General features: G+C 41.1%; 1 protein-coding gene and 1 long non-coding RNA gene across 16 annotated transcripts in view; both read right to left on the bottom strand.

The window, feature by feature from the left end:
- Nucleotides 1-16,615, bottom strand: part of SH3D19 (SH3 domain containing 19) — an 81,960-nt gene extending 65,345 nt beyond the window's left edge. For 7 of the 15 annotated variants that reach the window (XM_056490678.1, XM_056490676.1, XM_056490675.1 and 4 more), the window contains exon 1: nt 16,277-16,615. In XM_056490678.1, coding sequence (XP_056346653.1) covers nt 16,277-16,394 — 118 coding nt within the window. In that variant the 5' untranslated portion in view covers nt 16,395-16,615. Of the gene's footprint in view, nt 1-3,428; nt 3,501-16,276 lie in introns of those variants that run through there. The other 8 variants (XM_056490682.1, XM_056490685.1, XM_056490681.1 and 5 more) reach the window with 4 other exon arrangements.
- A 566-nt stretch (nt 16,616-17,181) lies between these two features.
- Nucleotides 17,182-23,715, bottom strand: LOC130252769 (uncharacterized). The gene is made up of 3 exons (XR_008840429.1): nt 20,437-23,715; nt 18,369-19,781; nt 17,182-17,633 (listed from the first exon to the last, which is right to left on the bottom strand). It is a non-coding gene; the product is annotated as an uncharacterized LOC130252769 (long non-coding RNA).
- Between the last annotated feature and the right edge of the window lie 124 nt (nt 23,716-23,839).

The raw sequence follows: 23,839 nt of genomic DNA on the forward strand, positions 1-23,839 counted from the left end.
GCACATGTAAGTACAGCACCTGGGAACTCTCCCACATAGCCCTTGTCCAGTCAGGAGATCCACCATAGCCCAGCTATACTGCTGCAACCTGCTCATTCAGGAAATCTATGAGATTCCCTTTGCCTTTTTATTTTCTGTTTATTGCTGTTTCAACATTTCAATATTACATTTGATTTTGCACATTTTATTTTCTGATAAACTTAGTGAGAGCACACCATCCACATGCATACTGATCTTCTTGAAAAGAATGAATTGTAATCCAACATGCAAAGAGCCAACATTTTAAAACAGAACTAAAACCTCTACCTCATTAAGTTTGCTGCGACCTGAACCTTTTAAACTTGTTTTAGTTTCAAATGTAACGAGAGACTCAAAGTGCTCAATCTTTCAGTTAGGTGCTTGGAGTCAACTAGGTTGTGAAGTAACTGCCCCAGGAGGTGTTTAAGGAAAGACTGGACATGGCCACTTGGTGTCATGGTCTTATTGACAAGGTGGTGTGGTTATAGGTTGGACTCAATCTCAGAAGTCTTTTCCAACCTAATTGATTCTGCGATTCTGTAAATTTTGAAATTCTAAATGCTGTTTTGGTATTAGGTACAAGCATCAATTCAAATAATGACACACCTCTAGAAACACTAGAATATGAAAGTCTAGAAAAAACAGGCATATTTTTAAAAAAATACACACACACCCCTTATCTCTCCATTCTGTATGCAAATCCTTGACTTGAAAAAGCTGTCTCAAAAGTGCATGCCCACAACTGATTCTCTCTTCTCTACACATGTACCTCAACAGCAGAGAGATCTCTTTGTAATCTTTTCTAACAAAAATAAGCCAGAGAATTGTATAGTTACAAAGATCTGAAAATTAAACTCTGCACTACGGTTTTTCCTCCATAACAAAGATATAAATTGCTATAAAAAAATTACAGGATGTGATGTCCTTCAAGTAGAAAACTGTATATTCTTCAATTCTAAACTCTGGAATCCAAAACTGTATGTCAGATCAGAGCAAACATGGAAGTGCTGGAAGCACTTAAAATGAACAAATAGGCTAGTCTGCACTCTAGCAGGGAAATGCACAGGAAAAAAATGCCACTTCCTGTGACAGATACTATCTTCCAAACACAAGACACCAGTACTGCCCACCCTATCCTTCTGTAGCTAAAAGTAATTAAATTCCTTACTGTGTATGTAGCAGTAGTAAAATACGCCAGGAGCTCATAAGCAGCTAGTACGTACAAGAAACAGAACCAGATTGTAGGATCCTAAGTTTATTTTAGTTAATCAAGTTTTTTCTGCCTGTCCTCCAATCCACAATTTGCATAGTTAGAAATCTGCAGTCTCTCAATCCATAAGAACTGACCATGTTCCAACTTCCTGCATACTGTAAGATTTTCTCCACTTCATACTCATATCTACTATTTACAATACCTTTGTTGCCCTCATAAAATTACAGCCATACAAGAGAATATATCAGCCTTGTTCAGCAGCAGGAGATCGTGCAAGAAGCCAAGCAGCAAGCAGGTGGAGCAGATGAGGTGGAAGAAGTCAGACTGGCTGAAGTTGGGAAGACTGTTGCCTAGTTCTAAGCATAGCAGAAGAATAAAGGAAAACATTAAGGCACAAAGATCTGCTCTTCATACCACAACTGTTTGACAAATCTAGCGTTTCATGACAAAATCATGCTCTTTATTTTTCAGAAGCAGCATGGACACCTTGTGCCCTTTTTCTGCATTCAAAGGTTGAGTGGCAGACAGAAATGCCATGTTCCAGTTGCTTTCAGAAAAAAAGGTGATTCTCCTACACTCCAAGTTTGGGGAAATGAGCTTCTTTTGTTGTTTGCTTTTAATATGATAGAACAGTTTTCCTTCTCAAGGCAAATACAAACATAACATCAGGAGAAAAATAACTGGGTTAACATAATTTCAGTTGCTCCACTCGAAATAGTATAAGTTTTTGCCAAAAAGACCACCAATGCAGAAAACAGTGTATTTTAAAGCAATCACTCTTGTTTCTGGAAGACAAGCAAAGCAAAGGAAAAACGCAACTCACACTAATTAGAAACATTACTTTCCTCTGTTTATTTTGCAAGCTTCTTCAAAGCATCTTGCTGCTAAGAGTGAATTCAACTGAAAAGTCTGCCCTCACTAGAAAAACATTTAAGTATAAACACAAATTGTTGCTGAAAAATGAGTGGAAAGCTAACACATATTTTGCCGCTTCAAAACTGCAAAGCTACTGGGGAACCTCCAATGCAATTACCTCCCCAAGGCTGGTAACTTCCCACTTTTAAACCCATTTGATAGCTTGATCACTTAAAAGTTGAATTTGCTGAAGGGAGGAAAAGGGCGCATACCATTCTAATTTCTGGGAAATATTGTATCTTCCAGTTTAACTACACCAGTCGAATTGACCAGCCAGCAAAAGAGGCAGGACACTAACACTCTTCAGGAAGACAGGTAGTTAGAGCAACCAGTAGTCTCCATCCCAGCAGTTTTTAGCCCCAGATGGGCCAGCAGTGGTTTCACAAGGAAAGAAAGCATGGCATGCTACTGTAACAATGGCAAACCTCCAGATAAACCAAACAATGGGAACCATGGGCTTTTAAGTAGTGCCAGCAACTCCAAAATGTAGAGGGAAGTGATGCTTTCAGGAGAAGCAAATTATTGGAAGAGGCTGTACAACTTTTATTTGATGATTCATCTGAATGCATCAATCCCCAATGAGCTTTGAAGGCTGACAGGATTTAACAAACCCAGATGCTAAGACCAATACAGCAGGTTTACAAGGCATCACACAGAAATGTGATGGCTCCTGCCACTATTTTAGTCATATACATACAGACCCAGGTGTTAATAGCTAAATGGTGCACTGACAGACAATTCCATCGAGAACCTCAAATTTTTATTTCTAATTGGCAGCGTAGATGAGACCCTCACTCAAATGAATTGCACATTTTCTGGGAAAAAGATCTGCATTTGTGTGGGATGTTCAACACTAGTTGCTTTATTTGCACTGAGACAAGCAATAACTGATACTGCCACCTTTTTGCCTCTGTTTGTTAAGGCATATTGTGACTCAAAGCCACTCTTTGTTCTTTTCAGCACTTTCCTCAGGTAAGGAATCAGAAAAATGCCAATTGATTCCACTGTGTAGAGTCTTCTATAAATTTTGGTCAATTTTGTTAGGAATAGCCATACAATAAAACCCATAAAACCAAACATTTGTTTATGTATTTTAATATTTTAACAGCAGAGTCTCTTATCAGTTGTTTAAAAAGTAGAAGGCTCAAGCAGAGATTAATGAGATGCTTGGAAGAAACTTTTAAAATTTACTTTATGCATAGCTTTCCCTTTACTGCAAAAGGCTACAAAAATCAGGACATGCTAGAGTCTAATTGTAAAGGCAGACAGTTTTTATACTTACTTTAAATTCTACAGTATGCTGTTGACTTCCAGAGCAGTACAGTCCAGGAAGAAAACAACATTATAACACCCCCTAAAATGAAATTATAGTAGTCTGTCAGTTTTAGTGCTAAACAGTAAATGAGTCTGTAAGAACAAAGGATTACTGGAGTTTTTGATATTTGGAGTAATGCTTTTTTTCCCCCCACTCTTAAACACAATGATAGATGGCTGGGGATGTACCCCAACACATAGCTGAGAACACACTGACCCTTTGCAGTCGAGTACTTAATTTTGAAACCCACTGACCACCATAAAGTGTGTAATTATCCTAAGACTTTAAGTGATAGTATCTTTACCTTGCTAAAAAAGTTAAAAATAAACTATAACCACCTTTAAAGCCTTTAGTGCACTTTTAAGCACACCACACATACGTGAAAAAAGGATTTGACTGGACAGCAGAGGCCACGTTTGCCAATGCTACATTTGCTGTTGATTTGTTTTTGTGACTCTGAAGTTCCACTCCCACATTCTTGCTCCTACATTTCTCCTGTACTGCAACAGTGAAAGTGTGTGCACATCACTTGTGAGCATATGTGCCAGCAAAACGAGGGGGATGACACAAAAAACAAAAGAGAAAGCAAACAGACTGTGTAAGCTCTCACCATTTCTCTAAACAGCTCATGCTGCAAGAGCCTAGACCAAATTCAGCTTTTTCTTAAGCCCTAAACAATAAACAAAGTATATAAGCAACCAAATACACCCTCTATATACATATATTACCCCACTTTTGCCTTCTACCACAGTTGATAAGAATGAAATTTTAGGATATAGCTGCTCCTAAAGCCCTTTTTCCAGGAAATTAGCAACTCCTAAAAGTACAAATCCCCACATCTTCATAAAAGACATCCCAGCTAATTGGTGCAATGTAGTTCTTAGATTACGTACTTCAGGTATAACTAGACAGAGGTATCAGCATACCATCAGAATCACAGCAGGAGCTACTCTAGATGAGCCCTACTACTTAAGTGTTTTTTATATTTTCATATAGAAAATATCAATTGACTCAACATTTTGATTAACAGAAGAATTACAACCACAAAATATGTTCCTCTCCAGGGAGTTCAGAAATGTTAAACCTACATTTCAGAAAAATAATTCTCTGATGTTGCTAGCATTGCCATTAAAAGGAAATTATCCTTCAAGAGCACTGTACTACCTTTTTCTTCCCAAACTAGAGATTTATGATTCCTGCAGAGATTCTGCATATTCCTCAGCTAGACCACAGACCTCACTCATGTCTGCCTGTCACAGGATGCTGATACACATGCAGTACATACCAACAGTTAGATGGGTTAATAGATTTGTCCTTCTGACACTGTATTAACAGACTACCTTATAAACATTCATAGACAATATGCAAGATCCAAATTTATTCCATTATTTTCCTCCTCAGGGGTTTGCCCTACTTGAGAACCAGAACAACCAGCACCAAAAGCACCTCCAGCTTTGAACACCTGTATGTAGGTACATTCACTTGTCACAACATACTGTTGAGATGGCAAACCTCAACAACAAAAGTCTCCAGTGTAATCTTATGGACTAAGCACTTGGAATCTGTCATATTCAACGTGGACAAGACATGGATTCACAATAAAGTGCTGAATAGCAATTCAGAAGATATTCCTCTTTCCGTATATTTGGAAACTAATTTGGCTTTAAAACAAACAAGAAAATTTCTTTCTTGACTATTTTATCCTACAAAGCCACTGACAGAATAAAGGTGACATTACTTCCAATTTAGATATCAGACATGATAGTGAGTGTAAGAGCATAGGTCTGCACTGTGGGAGGAATTTGGAGACTGGGGAAATTAAATGGCACAGAGAAGAAGAAAATAATGTATGAAAAGAAAGGACTGTAATATACTCAACTATAAAAAAGGCATTATCTCAAAAAACAGAAGAAACGTACCAGGCAAATGAAAGTTCTTATTTCTCTTAAGATACCACTGAAATACTCAGTAGCTTGTTCTTGGAATATTTTGTGGTCCTTTGTCACTATTTATGATTAAAGAATCCCCAAGCTGTTTACTCAGTTCATCTAATAAGAAGAGTATTAAACCTCACTTATTTGTTACAAGTACTAATTTTCTAGGGAAGCACACTTGAAATTAGCCTATTAACAAAATATTTTCCTCCCGGTGATAGTGGTAATTCTGCCCAACACAGAAATAAAAAAATCTGGGACACTGAATGTAACAATTGCTTCTCACAATTGTGAGAATCACTGGATTCTTCTGAAGTACTATGAAATGCCAAAAAGGACTCTTGCACTTTATCATCAAACAAATATTACAAAATCTAGAGACATCATAAATGGGATTAATGTGAAGGTGCAAAAAATTTATTTATTTCATGATGGTGGCATATATGAATAAATTGTTGTACCCTGAGATAACCCTCATCCATCAGCTTTGAGCACATGCTTAAAAGTTGTGCAACTCTCTGCCACTATTCCATACTACAGAAAGCCCAGAACTTTGCTGTTATTAAAGCAAGTAATGCCGTTGTTGTCTAATTAGGAACGGTAAATAATGCATCAACACGACTCCTTCCAAGCTGCAAGAAGATGCGACTTATTGAAAAGCCATGGCATTTATATAAGAGATCGTAGAAAGAAAGTAGAAAAAACTCATTGATCCAAGAAGGCAACACCTTTTTGAAAATATACTTTCTCCAAAAATGTCACGAGACACTCACACGACTCAGTGGTCAACACCAGGTGTTTATCTGTGTTGTTCTTTCTTCCTTCCCTTGTTTTGTCTCTGAGAAAGATCTCCAGCCTGGGAAAGGCCTGGGCTGAAGTTGAGAAAGACAACAGCCTGGGAAAAATCCAGATTGAATTTTTCCACAAGCCTTCAGCAGTTTCCACACAATGCTTTAATGAATATTATTTTATAATGTAGTGACAGGCATCCAGTTTTTAAAGATGCCAATCACCTGGCATTGTGAAGACATTTTACTGAGGTATGCACTGAATTTATCCTCATCTACTCCAAGGTAAGTGTTAAACATCTCACAAATCTCCTTTAAGGTACCTCAGAGTCCTTCATTACTGGCCTAATGTGCGCATGTAAATCCACACATGTGTGCCCTTTGGTCCTGGAAGACCAACCTGACCAGTAGTCAGGATGTCAGCTGGACATCCAGTGACATGTCAGTCAATATGTACAGCTGGATTCACCTTGTGCAGCTATTGAGAAAGTAATTCTTTACCTGTTTCTACCCTTGATATGAAGCTACTGCACTTTGTTCTCAGTCTTCTAAATGCAAATTCCATCCATTCAGTTGCTACTCATGGTAACACAAAGCAGTTTCACCTACAATTCAGTCAGAGGCTTCAAAAACTGTATGACCAAGAAAAAGGGTGGCAGAGTTATTAAGCATTCAGAAACTCCCAAAACAAAGAATCCTGTGCTTACCACAGATAAACAGTTTTCTGGACACTCTGATAATGCTGGCAGAAACAGTTCCAATTGTTTGGTATCTTGGAGGAAATAACCACTCTCTCATGTACTCCCAGACCTCTCCCCAATCCTATCCACTCAACAAAAAGGCCTACAAATCCTGTCAGAGGCATTCAGCCTCTGTAAAGACACTAGTAAGTACCTCTATGTTGCTATGGTGCCAAAATACCATTATGACACACTTCAAACAGTTCTTGATAACGGATCCACAAACATCAAGCTAGTGGAGAGCAATAACAGAAATGAATGTGCCTGATATCATGGCAGCTACTACCATGCATTTCCCAGAGATGATACTGGTGATCTGCAGCAAGCTTTGCATACTAGAACAGAAAAAACTAATTTTTTCCAGACAGTTAGGCTGATAAGCACTGAATACATGAGGTCTACAGCATTATCCCAGTCTCATCATTCAGTGATACTTGTTCCACGCTGGCAGTGATGCTTGTCCAAGCACAGACCTGACATGCTTAAACAATGGTAAACTGTCCAGGTAGGACTTAGGTGCCCAGCCTAAGGAACTCCATTCTCAGGTGAACTTCATCAACCCACTTTGGAGTTCACTGGGTGTTGCAAAGAATGGCAAGCTTAAGACAAATGACAAAAGGTACACCATTTGCCATCAGTTGAACTTTGGTATCTGACAATACTGGTCTTCAAGTACTAGGTAGAAGGAGAGAGACTTCTTATAAAGCTTCTACTTTGATCGCAAGTCCTACATTTCTAGTTTTGTACCCTAAATTTACAGTGCAGCTATAAAATGAATAAAGGACCCCAATGGAGTAATTTAATATGACAAAGTTATTGAAATGCTGAGCTTGTCTCCAGACATTTACATCTCACCTCTCCAACAGGATGAAGAAACAGTATTTTAACAACAAAAAAGATCACAACACACTGCACACTTAAAATTCTTGTAAATTATTTAGCATAGATGTGTTCAACCTGAACCTATTTTCATGTATAGATCTGATATTGAGCACTCAGATTATAATGCAAGAGGGAATTAATGATGAATACAAAATTATCACCTTGAGAAAACAAATTATATTCATTTTAGCTTATCTCTTATAAATAGAATCAAAATGCTTTAACTGAAGAAAAAAGTCAAGCAGCTTCTTTTATGTATTGTATGTATTTATACATACAATATTCTGTCTAGAAGGAAAATGGATCAGAGACTCTTTTGTAGAAAACATAGTGCTTGAAAACTTACCTAAGTTTTTAAGGAAGTAAATCACCACAATCAAGACCACATTAAAAAGCAAAACACAGATAAGAAATTTATCATCGTAATTCAAGAACCAGTGAATATCCAGCAGAAGTACCAACCAGTATGTAAAATGCAGTAACTGATTTCATATAATGAATGAACGTGTTCCTTACTACCATGTAAGATTTGAAGACTTGAAAGTCTAAGTGGATTCAAAAAAGCAATTGAATTAGTTAAAGATAACCCCATTAGCGGCAATTTAGCAGGGCCTTTCATATGCAGCCTCCCAGAACTTGCTAAGAAATTGACTGCAGAGGGGAAGGAATTTCTCTTGGAAGTAAAAATTGTATCCTCGGGGGTGTTTCTTGCATACTTTCCTGAAGACATTTGTTTTTTCAGTTTGGGTGCTGTGACACACGCTACTAGCACAGCTCTGAAAGGCTGACATGACAGTGTGCCCACTACTAACCACAGGAGTAATGATATCAATAATTTGAAATCTTTAGCATGTTTTGATCCAATCGTACTTTCTTCAAAAGCCTGAACAAGTTGGCCAAGGTAGCAACATACAAACAAGAAATAAATGCTATGACCTCTTTAAAAGCTTAGGGGAAAAAAAAGAACAGTAAAATTTGTTGCATTCAGCTTCTACTGCAGTGCGAACCTTTTCAGTCTTGCTGTCATCCAGCCCTTCAAGCTGGACCCAAACACAGCCATAGAAAGCAGGAAAGCATGGGATAGATTTGTTTTGCAACACATGCAAGAATTTCTAAACCAATTAGGTTAATCTTTGAAACACCTTATTTAGCATTCCATTAACTTCTGTCAGAAGACTCTAAATTGTCAAGTAGCAATATCAAATTGATCCTTTTAGAATAATACATAAAATCCAGGCAAATTTCTACATATTTAAAACATCACCTGAAACAATTATTGTACCAGCAGTACATCAAGTGATCAATTTAAAAATACTGATATACATAAGATCCTTTGTCATTCAAAATTTATACAATATTGAGTGGGAAAATGGGAATTTTTCTTGGTATATGCCATCAACCACTAAATCTACGCTTTCCCACAAAGCTTATTTTTGTCCTTCTCTAAAGGTAAAGATGGCTGCCAAGCATAAACCACAGACCAACAGATGATATACTGTGTTCTCCAATCTGCTGTTGGAATGCTTCAGTGTCTTTTGTGCATACTGTTTTTCAAGAGCAGAGTACGAAAACAACACTTCCACTACAATTTTTTTATAATCTGAGGATCTGAATAAGCAAGGCAAGACTGTGCAATGAGAAGGCTGACAGGGCCAGACTCCTTTACCACAGCAAAGAGAAGGCAAAGAAGCTATTTAATTACAGCATATAGCTACTTGTAGGGTAGCAACAAAGATCACAGATGCAAATTCTTCCTGGTGTTAGTGGACAATACTGAATGGTCACAAATGTAGCTTGGGAGGTTCACGCTGTAGATGAGCAAAAGTTCTTCCATTAGGAAATAAGTAAAGCTCTGAAACAGGTTGCCTGCAGAGGCTGTAAATCTCTCTTTTGGGAGACTTCTAGACATTGGTAGACAAAGCTTTGGCTGGACTGATCTAGCCTTGGCAACAGGCCTGCTTCAAGAAAGAGGCTGGACTAGGTAACCCAGAATTCCCTTCCAAACAACACTTCCATGGCCACAAACACTAAGTTAGCAAAGCAAAGAAACTAAAGAATGCTTAAAGCATTGTACTTCATTATAGATAACTAGCATAAAGAAAAGAAGTTCATGGCAAACTACTTTAGAGCTATGGAAATAAAATTTCATATGGCACATATTGAGTGAGATGTTTATTGAAACAAAACACACAGAACTTCATCAACTTTTAATGGAGAGCATCAACACCACTACCCTGTTGTTTCCAGATCTTAATCAAGGCGATTCACAGCTTCCAAATAGACAAATTATATTTAACATCTCTGTAATTGCAGCTTAACATTTCTCAGTGACTGCAGCTATAAAGAAAGAAAAAAAAGGGAGAACCTCAGCGTATAAAATTTGAGAAATAGAATCACAATAGAATGCTGAACTGATAGACTGCAAGTATACTGGGGACAAAGTCCAAGATAAGGCCGGCAGGAACCAGATTAGGAGGAATAAACTAAGCAATTCATCAAATTAATGTGCTAACTAGGTAAAACGCAACTCTGGCAGGGTAAGACCACAACCACTGACTCACAGCCAGAAACTCAAGAAATCCACATACTCAAAAGAAGACTGAGTATGTGAACTGATTAGCAGAAGCAAGAAATTAATTAGTTCTCTATTTCTGTTAGTTAAATTACTAAGAGAACTGTATAAATTATAGTCAATAAACATTAATGCCTTCACTTGTCAAAATGTACAAATAATGAAAACTTTTGATAATTGGTGTTCTGGCTTTGTGAATTTGCCATCTAGGACTCCTTTCTGAGCTGAAAGGTATTTGAAATAAATCAAATACCTCGACTCTGTGTGGACTGGCCTCTTGCACACTGGGTGAAGGAACCTATTATGGAACAACAAAGGCTATACCCTCAAAAGCAAATATTTACAAATTTATTTACAAATATTACATTTTTTTTCCTTCTGTAAACAACAACCACTTTGGTAAATGCTTCATGCAATAAGGTTATGACTCATTTTACACTTTGCTGTCCATCTGCATTCTTTATACAACAACCCAGACTTACCATATGTTGCACTGACAGGAAATGATTGCTTACAACACAAGTGACAGCAAGGTCTATGGGCAATCATAGTTCTATGGGTCATTCTCTGGCTACACACCCACGTCTCCTTAAGCAATTAAGCAAACTTAAGCAAACTTCTGTGCCTTGCTTTGGCTCTAACCTAAATGAAGAAAGCCCTTTTAATCACTTAATAATGATACCGATTTGTCCTTCTACAGTTTCCTTGGATAGGAAATCACTCCACTGATTACCAGAAGTTATGTAATTATTTTCCTAAGACCAGCCTTCATTTTTAGAAGTGTTATTTCTTCAGAGGGCACAATATTCTTTATGGTTCAGTCTCCACTCCTGGCCAAGTAACTGCAAGTAGGTTTTTTCTTGCCCCTAACTTGAATTTCATGATATGTTGGAGAATTTCCATATATAGGCTATATTATTTAACTTCCAGAAAAGCTTTAGTTAGTATTTATATTTACCTCAAGCAAACTACAGTCAAAGACTGTGAAATATAGTAGAGATGTGCATAGTAACTTCAATGGGCTATGGGGATTTTTTTTTCTCTTCTCTTAATAAAAGAGGATAAATGGTAACACTTAGTATGGACAAGCAGAACAATTTCCAGATCAGCACTGAAGGACACACACATGCAGATAAAGAAGTTTCCAGTTGAACAATGCTGACTTCTCTTCTGCAAGATGCTGATCTTTCCACTTCTTAAATATAAGAGTCAGTTAAGCAACTAAGTTTTCGAATTACCCTTTTCCTAATCATGCTTTCTCCCAGCTCCAGGGTCACTGGCACCTCTTGGGAAGGACTCAGCTTGAGCTGTTCTTGTTACAATTCAGTGAACCCTAAATGACATCACCAAGAGATCAAAGGACATCACTGAGAACAAAACAGTCTCAGACTCAAGAATTCAATTAAGAATTTCAGACCGTCTTATTCTTTACTTCTTAAGGCCAAATACATTGTTTTGCATTAACATGGGAACAACTGATGAACATCATTATATTAAATTCTTCATTTATCTGTAAAAATTCCATGATGCCTGCAAATTAAGGTCCACTGAACTTCGTCAGACACACTACAGAACTGTATTCCCATAACCACTCAGCATGTTGAGCAGTGAAATATTCAACCTTAATTTGTTACATTTGCTATAGCTCATTGTTCTCAGCTTCAAAAACAAGTCAGCGCCAGTTTGATGTGGGAATCATGGGAGTGTAATGAATTGATCCAATTCTGAACTAAATCTTGTTTTAGCATAAAGTTTTGGCATAAAAAAACCCCAAAGCACTCAGTCAATCAACCAACCAAAAATAGATTATTTTATCATAATCTAAAACTGCTCATTAGAGTTGAAAAAATTCCAGGAAACATCTGAATATTATAGAGAAACAGAAATAGAGGGAGGGGAAAAATCCCCAACAAAACTCAACCCAGAGAAGTTTCAATAAGCACTGCAAAACTCATGTGCAAAATTTACAGCCATTGTATGAGAACAAACCACTGACAAGCATTTGTGATACGTAAAACAGAGTAATATTAAGTTAAACCAAAGCCTCAACCACCTGTACTTCTAACCACACCTTAAAGTAAAAATCACATAGGACTTCATTATCAGCTCAAATAACTTTCAATACTGTCTTCTATATTTGGCAATATATTTGACAATTTCATTTTATTTTTAAGTAAGGAAATTTCTGCCACATCTATAATGGGCTAATTTTTCTGGAACACTGGCCAGAATTCAAAGTGAAATAATGCAGATACTGAATATGTGAAAAATTTTCTGTGTGCTTTAAATAATATCAGAATATTGTGGTACTCAGCCCCAATGTGACAGCAACGACAGATAATCAACCAATGCAGTTCATAATTAAAATTTAATATATTCACTAAAAACTTTCCTCCAAGTCCACTTTAGTCATTAGTCACAGAATAAAAAGCTAGTGAATCAGATTAAGGCCTAGAGTTAGACTGGAGAGAACCTGTAAATCTATGAAGAAATAGCATTGCAGTGAGATTGTTCTCATTTGTTTGAAATTGTTTTGGTTCCACTTTATTGAAAACAAACCAAGTAAAAATACTAACATTCTATACAAAAAGAGTCCAGTAAAGATCCTGGCAATAATGCATGTGGCAGAAATAAGTAACAAGGGAGGTAGTCACATTATTTATCTTGAAGTAAAAAACCTCAAAAGTTTCAAACAAAAGTGGCTTCCTTTCCCAGAGCTGGTGACCAGATTATTCCGTTTGAATGAACCTATGCAGCTACTTTCATTGTTCTCAATTTCTAAAGAATATGGTGTATTTCTCCTCCCTACAACCTAAAAAAATTAAATATATATACAAATTCAACCAGCATTTTCTCAAAGAGAAAGTAATTTCTTTAGAAGAGTTTCAAATTGCTCTATTTAATATCTTCCCACAGGTTTTCCAGAAAATGCCAGATAAAAACTTTCTTGAATTCAGAGAAAATAATGCCATGACATGGGATCATGACATGCAGTGTGGTAGATACAGGCAGTTAGACAAGTCACTTGAGCTATCTACAACCACCCCATGGACATAAATGGTTCTGCCTATCTCATTCCTCCAAGTTTCCCTTCTTCAACATCTGCTCTGGCAGTCTAGTGCGTAAGCAAGCATCTTCAGCTCATAATACCAGCAAAAAAGCTCCCAGCCCAATACAACAAAAAAAAAAAAAAAAAAAAAAAAACAAAACAAAACAAAACAAAACAAAAAAAAAAAAAAAAAAAACAAACAAAACAAAAAAACAAAAAAACAAAGCAACCCTCCAATGAATCACATTTAAAAAACAAACAAAAATCCAAACAAACACACAAACAAAAACAAACCATATGAGTATGTCTCTAACAGCTCTCAGGCTGCAGTTTCACATCAATCTAAGCCAAACTAACTTCTGATTGGCATAGGCTCTTACCTCCCTCTGGCTGCACGTTCCTACTCTTTCCCTTGGTCCAGCTTCAACATTCACTCAAAACCATTTCAATGAGCTGAATCAGAAGACTCCGAACCACAGCAGAAAACTAGAAAAATATCCCCCTGCTTGGACAATACACCAGAACAGGTTGGTGCAGGTTCTAACAAGCACAAGGGCTCCAAGTGAGGCAGCCACTCAGTACATTAGCCCAGGTTACTGCCAAACCACAACACTGACTTCACCTACCAACAGGTTGGATAAGCAGCAAAGCTGACACACAAGAGACAGCAGAAATGCACATCCCCAAAGGAGATCATCCCTCTAAAGCTCCAGCAAGCTGTTAGTTTAGTCTAGCTGGATTTGTCCTAAAGTACATGGCGCAGCACAACTGCAACTGGCTTCAAGAGAAAATACTACTTCATTCCAGAGCCTCCTCTGCTCTGCTTCTCCAATAAACCACTGCTAACTAAGTCTGGGCATTTAGTAAGTCAGAAGCAGTTGCAAACTTTCACCTTTCAGCTCCCACTTTGCATACCTGCCTTGCACCAACAGGACAAAGGTGATCAACTGCCTTTATGCACTTCCGTGCACAGGCTAAACATAACAGAAATTTAAGCTGCTTGCATTCACGATCAGTTTAACAGACTGAAATCCCTAAATCTGGTAAGGTGCCACCACTTCTTTTAAACCCTACAAAAAACTATCTCACAGGCTTATTTAACACCTATTTGTACTACCATTTTGGTAACCACACATTACATGCAAAAAAGCCCCACTCATTTTCAATAGGTTTGTACGTAAAAGTATGTAAATAAAGGTCAAGTACTGGAAAATCAGCAAACGAATCTACTTTGGATTATGCTCTTCACTGAGGCCTTAAGAATACTCTGCTGAGAATCTTATTGGTGTTTTCCAGCATAGAGATGTGTAAACAGATGGGAAGAAGCTGAGACAGCTCAAGCAGAATGCTATTCATTCACACATACCTTACACCAGTAATGTAAACAAAGAATGCTGGCCTTATTTCAAAGGGTGGCTGTCAGGAAAAAATACTAATAAAAACTGAAAAAAAAACCCCTTTCATTAAGGGTTAATAGCATTGTGTGAAAGACAAATTCTGGGAACAAGCTTTGTTCCACAAGAAGGTGGCAAAGCTTATATACATGTACAAACTGTAGAACTAATTCTATATTTTCTGCTAATAAAAACCTCTAGAAGAAGCACCTTCAGAAAACAGATATCATAACCAGCAGCAAGAACATTTTGTTGTTGAGGAAACCATTCAAGAACAAACACTTTTTTTGCACGCTACCCTAGACAAGGCAAAAGCCTGCAGACATGCCAAACCAAAGTGGTTTCAATAGGGTCCTGATAAACCTGCACCTGCACAGATAGGCATTGACATAACTTCAGCCACTGAATGCAACAGGGCCTGCCCTTCAAAAGTTTTCCCCTAGGATCCCTTATGTTGCTGTGTTTTTGTTAACTACAAAGGGACACTCAATTTCTTGTTGCTCAAATGGATGCAAACTCACATGAATCGCACAAGGTGCTATATTGTTACAATTGTATCATAATTATTAAAAAACAGCATATTTGGAGTTCAACTATGTAGCATAGCTGAGATTACTGGAAACAGACCTCATGAAAATTATTAATTCTGGAAGGGATTTTACACTGACAGAAAAAAAAATGCTGCATTCACACCCCAGTGACTACAGGACAGTGACATTCACTTTGACCCTCAATTGACAATAGTATCTGAACTAAGTAATTTCAGCTGCTGCCAGGGTCCACTCGAGTTCATCACTTCAAATAAAAGCTTGTTGTTGTCCAGGTCTCTCTACAAAGACACACCAATCTGCTCACTCCCTAGCTCCGTTCCTTCTCACATGCACTGGTTCTTGCCTGTTCACCAGGGCATGCTGTCTATACGTATATAGAAATAGCTAAATGTGAACAACTTTCCTATCTAGATGTTCCTCTACCTTGGTACTTTAAGGGCACTAATTTCCTGATAGGGCACCCTATGCACCTGCACACGTCTGTGCTCGTCAGCACGTGCCCATGTTAGCTTCAGGGTGGCAAAACAGTGGAAAAGGCTGCCCACAGAAGCTGTGGATACCCTATCCTTGGGCATGCTCAAGGACAGGTTAGATGGGACTCTGAGGAACCCTGTCTACAGCAGGGAGGTTGGAACCAGGTGATCTTTAACTCTCCTTCTAACTTAAACCACTATATGACTATAATCAGCTCGGAGCAGGATCAGGCTCTGGGGGCGGCCCGCGGGCACGCGCCTACGGCTCGGATGCACCTGAGCTGAACCGAGCTGCCCTGCGGCGAGGCCGCCGGGCCTCCGGGCGGCACCGCCAATGCCGCCCTGCCCCCAGCAGGAATCCAGACATGGGGAGCGGGCCACGGACATCCTAAAGGAACCGACACCACGGCTCGCCGCGCCCTCCCCGCTCACCTGCTGCCGAGCTCAGCGCGACCCTCCGGTGCCTCCTGCCGAGCTCCCACAGCTCCTCCTCGTCCTCCTCCAGTCTCCAGGCTTCGGCCATCGGCGGCGGAGGGGCAGCTGACAGCATTCAAGAAGCGGTGACGGCCATGGCCCGCACACTCCCCTCGGCGCGGCCGCCCGGACCTCCTGGCCGCCGGGCCCGTCCTGTACCTGCGCCCTCTCCGCCGTGCTTCTTCCGGACAGCGCTCCGCGCTGCTATCGCCGGGGCGAGGCGGGAGGAGAGGCGCCCTTTCCTGCCCATCCGCGGCTCTCCGACGTCAGCAGGAAGCCGGGCGGCCGCCTGGCACCGCCACAAAAGGGGGTGGAGGAGGCGTGCGCGGGGGGAGGGACCTGGCTGCCGCTGCCGGGCAGCTCCGCCGAGCAGCGAACGGGGATAGGCCGGCGAGCGAGGCCCGGGACGGCACCGCCCAGCAGCGAGCGGGATGTGCGAACCCAGGCGGCCTCCTGCTAAAAGTTAGAAAGGGCTTGCTGTGGAGGGTGAGAGATGTGCCTCGCCTCGTCTCGTAACGGGGGCAAGAAGCTGCCAAGAGGAGGATGGTGCCAGACTCTTTTCAGTGGTACCCAGCGACAGAACAAGGTGCAATGACCTAAAACACAAGAGGTTCCACCTCCACATGAGGAAGAAAGTCTTTACGCTGAGGGTAGCAGATTACTGGAACAGGTTGTCCAGGGAGGTCGTAGTGTCTCCTTCTCTGGAGGCACTCAAAACCCACCCGGACAAGTTCCTGTGTCACCTTGTCTCGGTTTGAATGACAGGTGTCATCTAGGGAAGGCAGGACCCTCCCTTAGATTGGAGAATGCCTTCCCTCCAAATTATTGCAACGTTGAAATTAAGGGGCTCTCAGGCAAAGATATGAGGATGGTAATACCAGTTCTTTACTAGTATAACAAAGCAAACAAAAACAATAACAAGTATGGAATCAATAACAAACAGAACCAGGGACCTTCTGACAGCCTTCTCGGCCAAGACGAGAAAGGAGGGAGGAGAGGATTTGCTTCACAAAGCCCTGGGGCAGTCGATCCCAGTGCCCCTGCAGAACTTAGTGCCCTGAAGAGCACTAAGATGGAACGGCAGGAATGAGCAAAAGATCCCGGTCTGGTGGGCGAGATGTATCAGAAACTTCGTGGCAACTGTTGGAACTGCCAGACGTCCCAGCAGGGCAGGGAGGTGCGGGGCTACAGCGTAGAGAGACCCAGAGCGGTGCCGAAGGAGCGGCGGGGCTGGGGCAGCGATGGTCGGCTCCTAGCACAGGAGGGAGAGGTGGGCTCAGGATTCCCGGGTACTCGAGCAGATGGTGATATGTCCCTGTTTTAGGGAGGTAGGTGTTAATAAGATCCCAGATCAGTGTCTGCTCTCACGAGCAGAGGCTCACCTCACAGAAGAAAAATCAGCTCCGTACTGGGTTATGGCGAATTCCTTTTCCCAAGCGACAGCGAACGTCATTTCTCTGAAGCTGCAGCCCGGGAGAGGTAGTAGCTGCCCCCCACCCTCCTTTTACCAGGACCCAGCCAACTCTTCCTTTTCTAAAGAGCCCGTAAGTACCAACAGTCAGCGTTTCCCAGCAACCCATGGGAAAAATCCTATAGGTAAGAAGGAACAAAAGAAAAGAAACCTAACCCCCAACACGCCTGCTCTAGATGACCATGCCTTGGCAGGAGGGTTGGACTAGATGACTTCCTAACAATTCTGTGATTCTGTGAGGTGAGAAGGGCAGTTGCACTGCGTGGCTGGAAAGCCGGGAGCCCCGGTAGCTGGGGGAATTGTAGGTGCAACAGATCGTGGCCCCGATATAGGCTGAGGGCTGGGGGCAGGCAAACTTTTCACCTGAAGCAGTTGTGGTTGTCCTGGTTTCAAGGACAGGTGTCTGCCGATAAAGACAGAAGTTTTTCTTTGAACTAGAGACTTTAATTCCACTCCCTCCAAGTATTATAATTGTTTGAATCAAGGACTCTGAGGCAGAGATAAGGGGGTAGGAATAACAGCTCTTTTACTAATATATCTAACCGTACAAGCAGAAACAACAGCAGTTGTTAAAATTACCAACAAAACCGAACAGCTAACTCGGTTCCAGTCCTTTCTTTAGCTGCAGGCACACTCTCTCTGCACTCGGTCCCGGTGCTCCAGACAAAGCCCAGCAGCTGCAGAGAAGCGGGCGGGAGCGGAGGTGGGAGGGGGCGGCAGCGGCCACGCCGGTCTCAGGTGGGAGCGGCTGGAGGGCAGCTCCTCGCTCACCGTTTGTGTCTGGGTGATTAGCTGTGTCCGCAGAGGTCGGAGGCTGGAACGGGGGAGAGATGCAGGGCAGGTGATCGCAGAGGGTATGGCTCTCCTGAATTCGGCCGCGTGGCTGAAGAGGGGGGGTCCTCCTCCGGAAACTTGCCGGAAACACGAGTAACCCCTCCAGAAACATGAGTAGCCCCTCTGGAAGCCGCTCCCACCTACTCCTTTTGTCTAAACTCGTCAAAGATCCTGGGTGTAACCCGGCAAGTTCCGCTAGCATGATAATGGGAAAAATTCTTTAAATTGACACAGTAATAGAAAAACACTCAACTCCCAACAGTGGTTCACATCTAGGTGGATATGTGTCTTGGCCTGAATTCATTACAGTGGTTTGAACTACTTTGTAAGTGTTTGTACAGGTACATGGGTTATTTGTTTTATTTCTTCTGTAATTTTAGTAATTACTTCACCATTTTTATTAATTACTTAGCATCATTCAGAATTGTTGAACTTCCCACACACTCCTTCTTCTTCAGCTAATAGATAGTATAGGGCTAGTCGATTTTGATATACTGCTGCTCTAGTTGGAGTAAGTTGTTTAGCTATCACTTCCATTGCTCGGGCTGTTTGGTTGGATGTAATTTTTACTACGGCTTGTAGCCTGATAATTCTATTTAGCATATAAATTGGAGTGCGACAGACCCACTCATCATCTTTTTAGATTTGGGGTCCCCCTCTGCAGGGGCTCTTTTTGTTTTGATACAAAGTTTCATACAAGCGAGCTCCTAAGACTTTATTACCTTTTTCTTTTTGGCAACGTAAAAATGCAGGATGGATAATCCCTAGAGTACATGTCCCTTTCCATCTTTTTGGTACATGTCCCTTTCCATCTTTTCCTGCAGATTCAACAGTGAGTTAAGTTCAGTTTGGTAGTAATTTCTTTCACTAATTCCATAAATAATTTTTTTTCCCAAGATGGGTAAGTCCGGTTTGCTGAGTTGTTGTTTTAATTTTTTATACAAGTTAAAACTTCCCTCATGGTTTGTCCTTGTTCCCTTGAACACTTTAGTTATATTCTTTATTAATTCCTCCTTGTAGTAACCTTGAACTCCTCCCTGATCTGAATATCCCCACATACATTCTTTCGTGAAACAGAGGTATGCTTCTCCTACTGTGCAACTTTGGTATGCCAATAGAGCCCACCCTTCTTCTCCCAAATTGGTGGCTACCAAGTAACTTTTCCCCGTGACATGCAGGTTTCTAAGTTGTGCTTATTATAGCAGGCCGAATTGATATGTGTGTGGAAGGTAAGGGGGGACACTGTGCTCCACCATACCTGGTGTCTGGTAACACTTGGAACAAACATCAGCATTATTTCCTTTTATTATAATTAGCAATAGGATGACTCCCATGACTATTTTCATCCCTCTGCCTCCCTCAAGGCCTACAGGGTTGCTACCAATAGCCTAGATTTGTTTAATCTTCTTGGCAGCAGGGAATATGTCCTGGGGTCTCCCACTTTGTCTTCCTCTTTTGGTAGCATTTCTTAATTTTGTCCCAGCTTTTAGCTTTAACATTCCAGTATGAGGTACATCAGTAATAGCACAATATATGCAGCCCTTTCCAGCACTCTTTTGCCAGTACCTCTGCTTTGGCTTTCTTTTTTCCCCTTGTTCCATTCTTAAATAACTCCCACCAGTTATGATCATCAATTTCCATTTTTCCTTGTGCTGATAGGGTATTAAGTACATTAACAGTTTCCTTATATTAATTTCTTTTTCATTGGACACATAATGTGAATGGGAGATACCTACCATAGGAATGACACCACCACAACACAGTACAATACGGATATACTTTTTTGCTAATTTTCAGGTAAATTATCTTTGACACTTCTCAGATGTAGATTTTTACTGTTTCTTAGGTATTTTCCATTCAACAGGTACTAGAAATTCCCATTTATAAAGCCAAGTTATTATATAAGTCACAGGTTAAGGCCACAATATGAGAACTTTCTGACTGAAACAGTCTTGATCTTCTTGTTTGGAGTGGAAGTATTTTTTCTCAAATGCAAAAGCTCAAAGTCCGCTGCTAGTGTTTTTGTTTGTACACAAAACAGGCAGGTAACCCAAGTACTGAGGCTAAAAACATTTGAAATAGTAAATAAATATACATAAAACAACATTAAAAATGATAATTTAACAGCCCTAATTGCTTAGAATTTTAACTACCGTACAAAAGCTGCTGAAGTTACTTTCTTTTAAACTAGCCATCACAGTTTATATGTAGCAGGTGTGTCATGCTAATACAACATCTCCTATTTCTTATTTTCTTGCACACTGCCAGGAGCAAGACACTTCAGAGATCTTTCTTAGTTTTAACTGCTGTTTCTTAAATTCTTCTTATAAGGTTTATTCTATGCTGCCTCACTTGGGGCAGCTGCTGCTAACTTTTGCTTCAGCATTGTCTCATTTACTGCATTAATTTAGTTTTCAGGATAAGCCACATCAGTTTGATGTGCTTACAGAGCACTAGATGCTACTGTGCTTTACACACATTCCCCTGTAAACATTAAAACATTTCAAGGAATCAGGGAATTACAGAATGTGTCAGGTTGGAAGGAACCACAGTGGGTCATTTGGTCTTCTCTCCCTGCTCAGGGAGGGTGTGTTTAGAACACATGGCACAGCACATTTATTTACTTTTATCTGTGGCATTGCACTCACAGAAGACTTAGCAAATCATTGCAAACTTTACACAAAAGCCAGGACTGCTTTAAGTCAATGGTATGAAGCTGAGAGGTTAGAACTTTAGGAGAGGTTAGGTTGGGTATTAGGAAAAGGTTTTCTACCCAGAGGGTAGTTGGACACTGAACAGGCTCCCTAGGGAAATGGTCACAGCACCAAGCCTGACAGAGTTTAAGAAGTGTGCACAACTCCTTCAGCATGTGGTGGGAATTTTCAGGTGTCCAGAGACACAAGTTGGACTTAACTTTGATGTGTCCTTTCCAACTCAGCGCATTCTGTTATCGTGGGATTTTTATGATTTACTAAATGCAGCACACTCCACTGCTGCTGTCCTACACGAATATTTATCTCAGCTTACATTCTAAAGCAGCCAGATTGCAGGTGCTGGCTAGGTGTCTTGGTTTGATTTGGGTTTGCCAATTTTAATATAATCAATTTCTTTGAGAGATAGGATTTAGGAGCAAAGACAAGGCAAGCCTAAAACTTAAAAGGGTATATAGAAGAAATTTATTAATAACACAGGAAAAAAAAATTCAGTATAAGATTTCCAGATCATTCCCTCCTCCCCCCTCCCTCATCTTCCACATTTCTTAACAGCAACATACAGAGAACACTTCAGCCAGTTATCCACTTAAATAATCATTTCAGTTCACTCTAGAGAGAAAAGTTCCTTTTTTTTTGTTTAGGCATAGGGGGTGTCTTCACTTTCACAATTCGTATCCGCCCGTGGGACTTTCTTCCATCTTCACAGTCTTTCCAGAGCTGTGTTATGGGTTACGCTACACACATGGGGTATTACTTTTAAGGGCAAGCTGTTCAAAGACAAAATTCTCTTCTTCTCTTTTTTCATTAAATCTTTCCAGTCTCCAGCAGAGACAGACCCATTCCCTCAGGGCAAAGGATCTTTTTCCTCAAGCACTTTAACCCTCCCCAAGTAGTTTTTCACAGTTTAAAGGAATTTCAGTGTAGTCCAGTCCCCCATAGCCCACAAAAAGTTTTTTCAGCCACTTATCAGTGGCATCTCTTCAATCTCTTCCCATTTGGAAGCTTAGCTCTCACTCCACTGACTTCAGTATATTCTCTGCTTTATTCCTCTCATTCAGGGGAGCTCAGGAGATCTGCAGTCTTATCCTGGCATTAGAAGGGTTAAAATTTCACCCAGAAGGTGAAGGAGCTGGACCAGGCTATGCTGGAAAATGTGCCAGGGCTTCTCGGGCCGCGTGGAGGAGGCCGGATGAAACTGCAAAGCCCAGCTGCACCTCCCCACGCTGCGTGGTCAGCTGGGGGCCTCTCCCCCTCCTGGCTGCTTCCAAAACAGCGGCAGAAGCCCTGGCTGAGTCGTGGCCACACTGGGGGGGAGCCAGGACCCCAGCAAAGGCCTCCTCAACCCTCCCCCCCGGCCACCAGGGCCCCCAGCCAAAAACAGGGGGAGGGGGTCTCGGTGGGCTGCCACATCCCCGCCCAGCCAGACCGCATCTGGAGGGGGGCCGGGCCGGGCCGGGCTCGTTAATTCACAAACACCAGAGGTTTATGTCCAAAAAGGAGACAGAGGAGTCCTTTTTGCTTTATTTGAATAAAGGGAGAGGCCATGGGGCATTCCCCTGGGATCTCTCGGATTTTTGGAGGACGCAGCCTCCCTTTCTATCCTAATTTCCCGGCCGCTTTTCCCTCTCTCTTTCCCCATTGGCTGAGGTACTCGAGAGGCACAGACTTCCCAGAACGCCTGACACCTGACATTCCCTTCTAATGTATAACCCTTCCTTTTAATTTTTAATTCTTGTAGAATTCAAAGTTCCTCCCCCCCCCACCCCCCCGTTGCTTCTTTCATCTTCTGTTACCCAATTTCTTTTACCAGCAAACCTACAGTTTGTTTGTAAAGGCAAATCTCTTTTTCCATTCATCAATCAGTGTAATCCCTCCCACTGTTTCTTTTATTTCTAGGTTCTAAGTGTGGTAAAAAGTCTTAGCTAAAAGGTTGCTAAAAGAGTTAAAAAGATTGTTGTTGCTTACCTTATCATTTTATCCACTTGTTCGTTTGTTGGTTCTTTGGTCAAGTTGCTATGTTCTTTTCCCCAGTTAAATGTGTAGTCCTTATGTAATTTAAACCCCAGTTTACTGTATTTCCCTATCCCGGTTACCTCCCATTTCCGCCCTTTCCCCTACCCACTTCCGCCCTTTTCCCTACCCATTTCCGCCCTTTCCCTTAGCTTGTTTCCGGCCTGCTGCCTGCCTGTCAAGTCAGTAACACCCCCATATGTAAATCTCCAGTAGTTTCCCAGTACCACCAATACCGGAAGTTGTTGCTAAATAGAAAATACACGAAAGTAGCCAACCAACACCAAACCCAAGTCCACAGATCATCTCAACTAACAAGCTAAGTCACCTGCAATGTGGCCTTTGTGACTGTTAAATCACCACAATCTCAGGAGCAGCTGAAAAGAGTAACTTCCCCCAGACCAACGAGCTACCATGGAGTTCTCGGTGTGTTCCTGAGGATGGAACTCCCAATCCTGCCTCTGGACAGGACTGCACGAGAACCTCCTCCCA

This window comes from Oenanthe melanoleuca, chromosome 4, assembly GCF_029582105.1.
Source record: "Oenanthe melanoleuca isolate GR-GAL-2019-014 chromosome 4, OMel1.0, whole genome shotgun sequence".
Lineage (NCBI taxonomy): Eukaryota > Metazoa > Chordata > Aves > Passeriformes > Muscicapidae > Oenanthe > Oenanthe melanoleuca.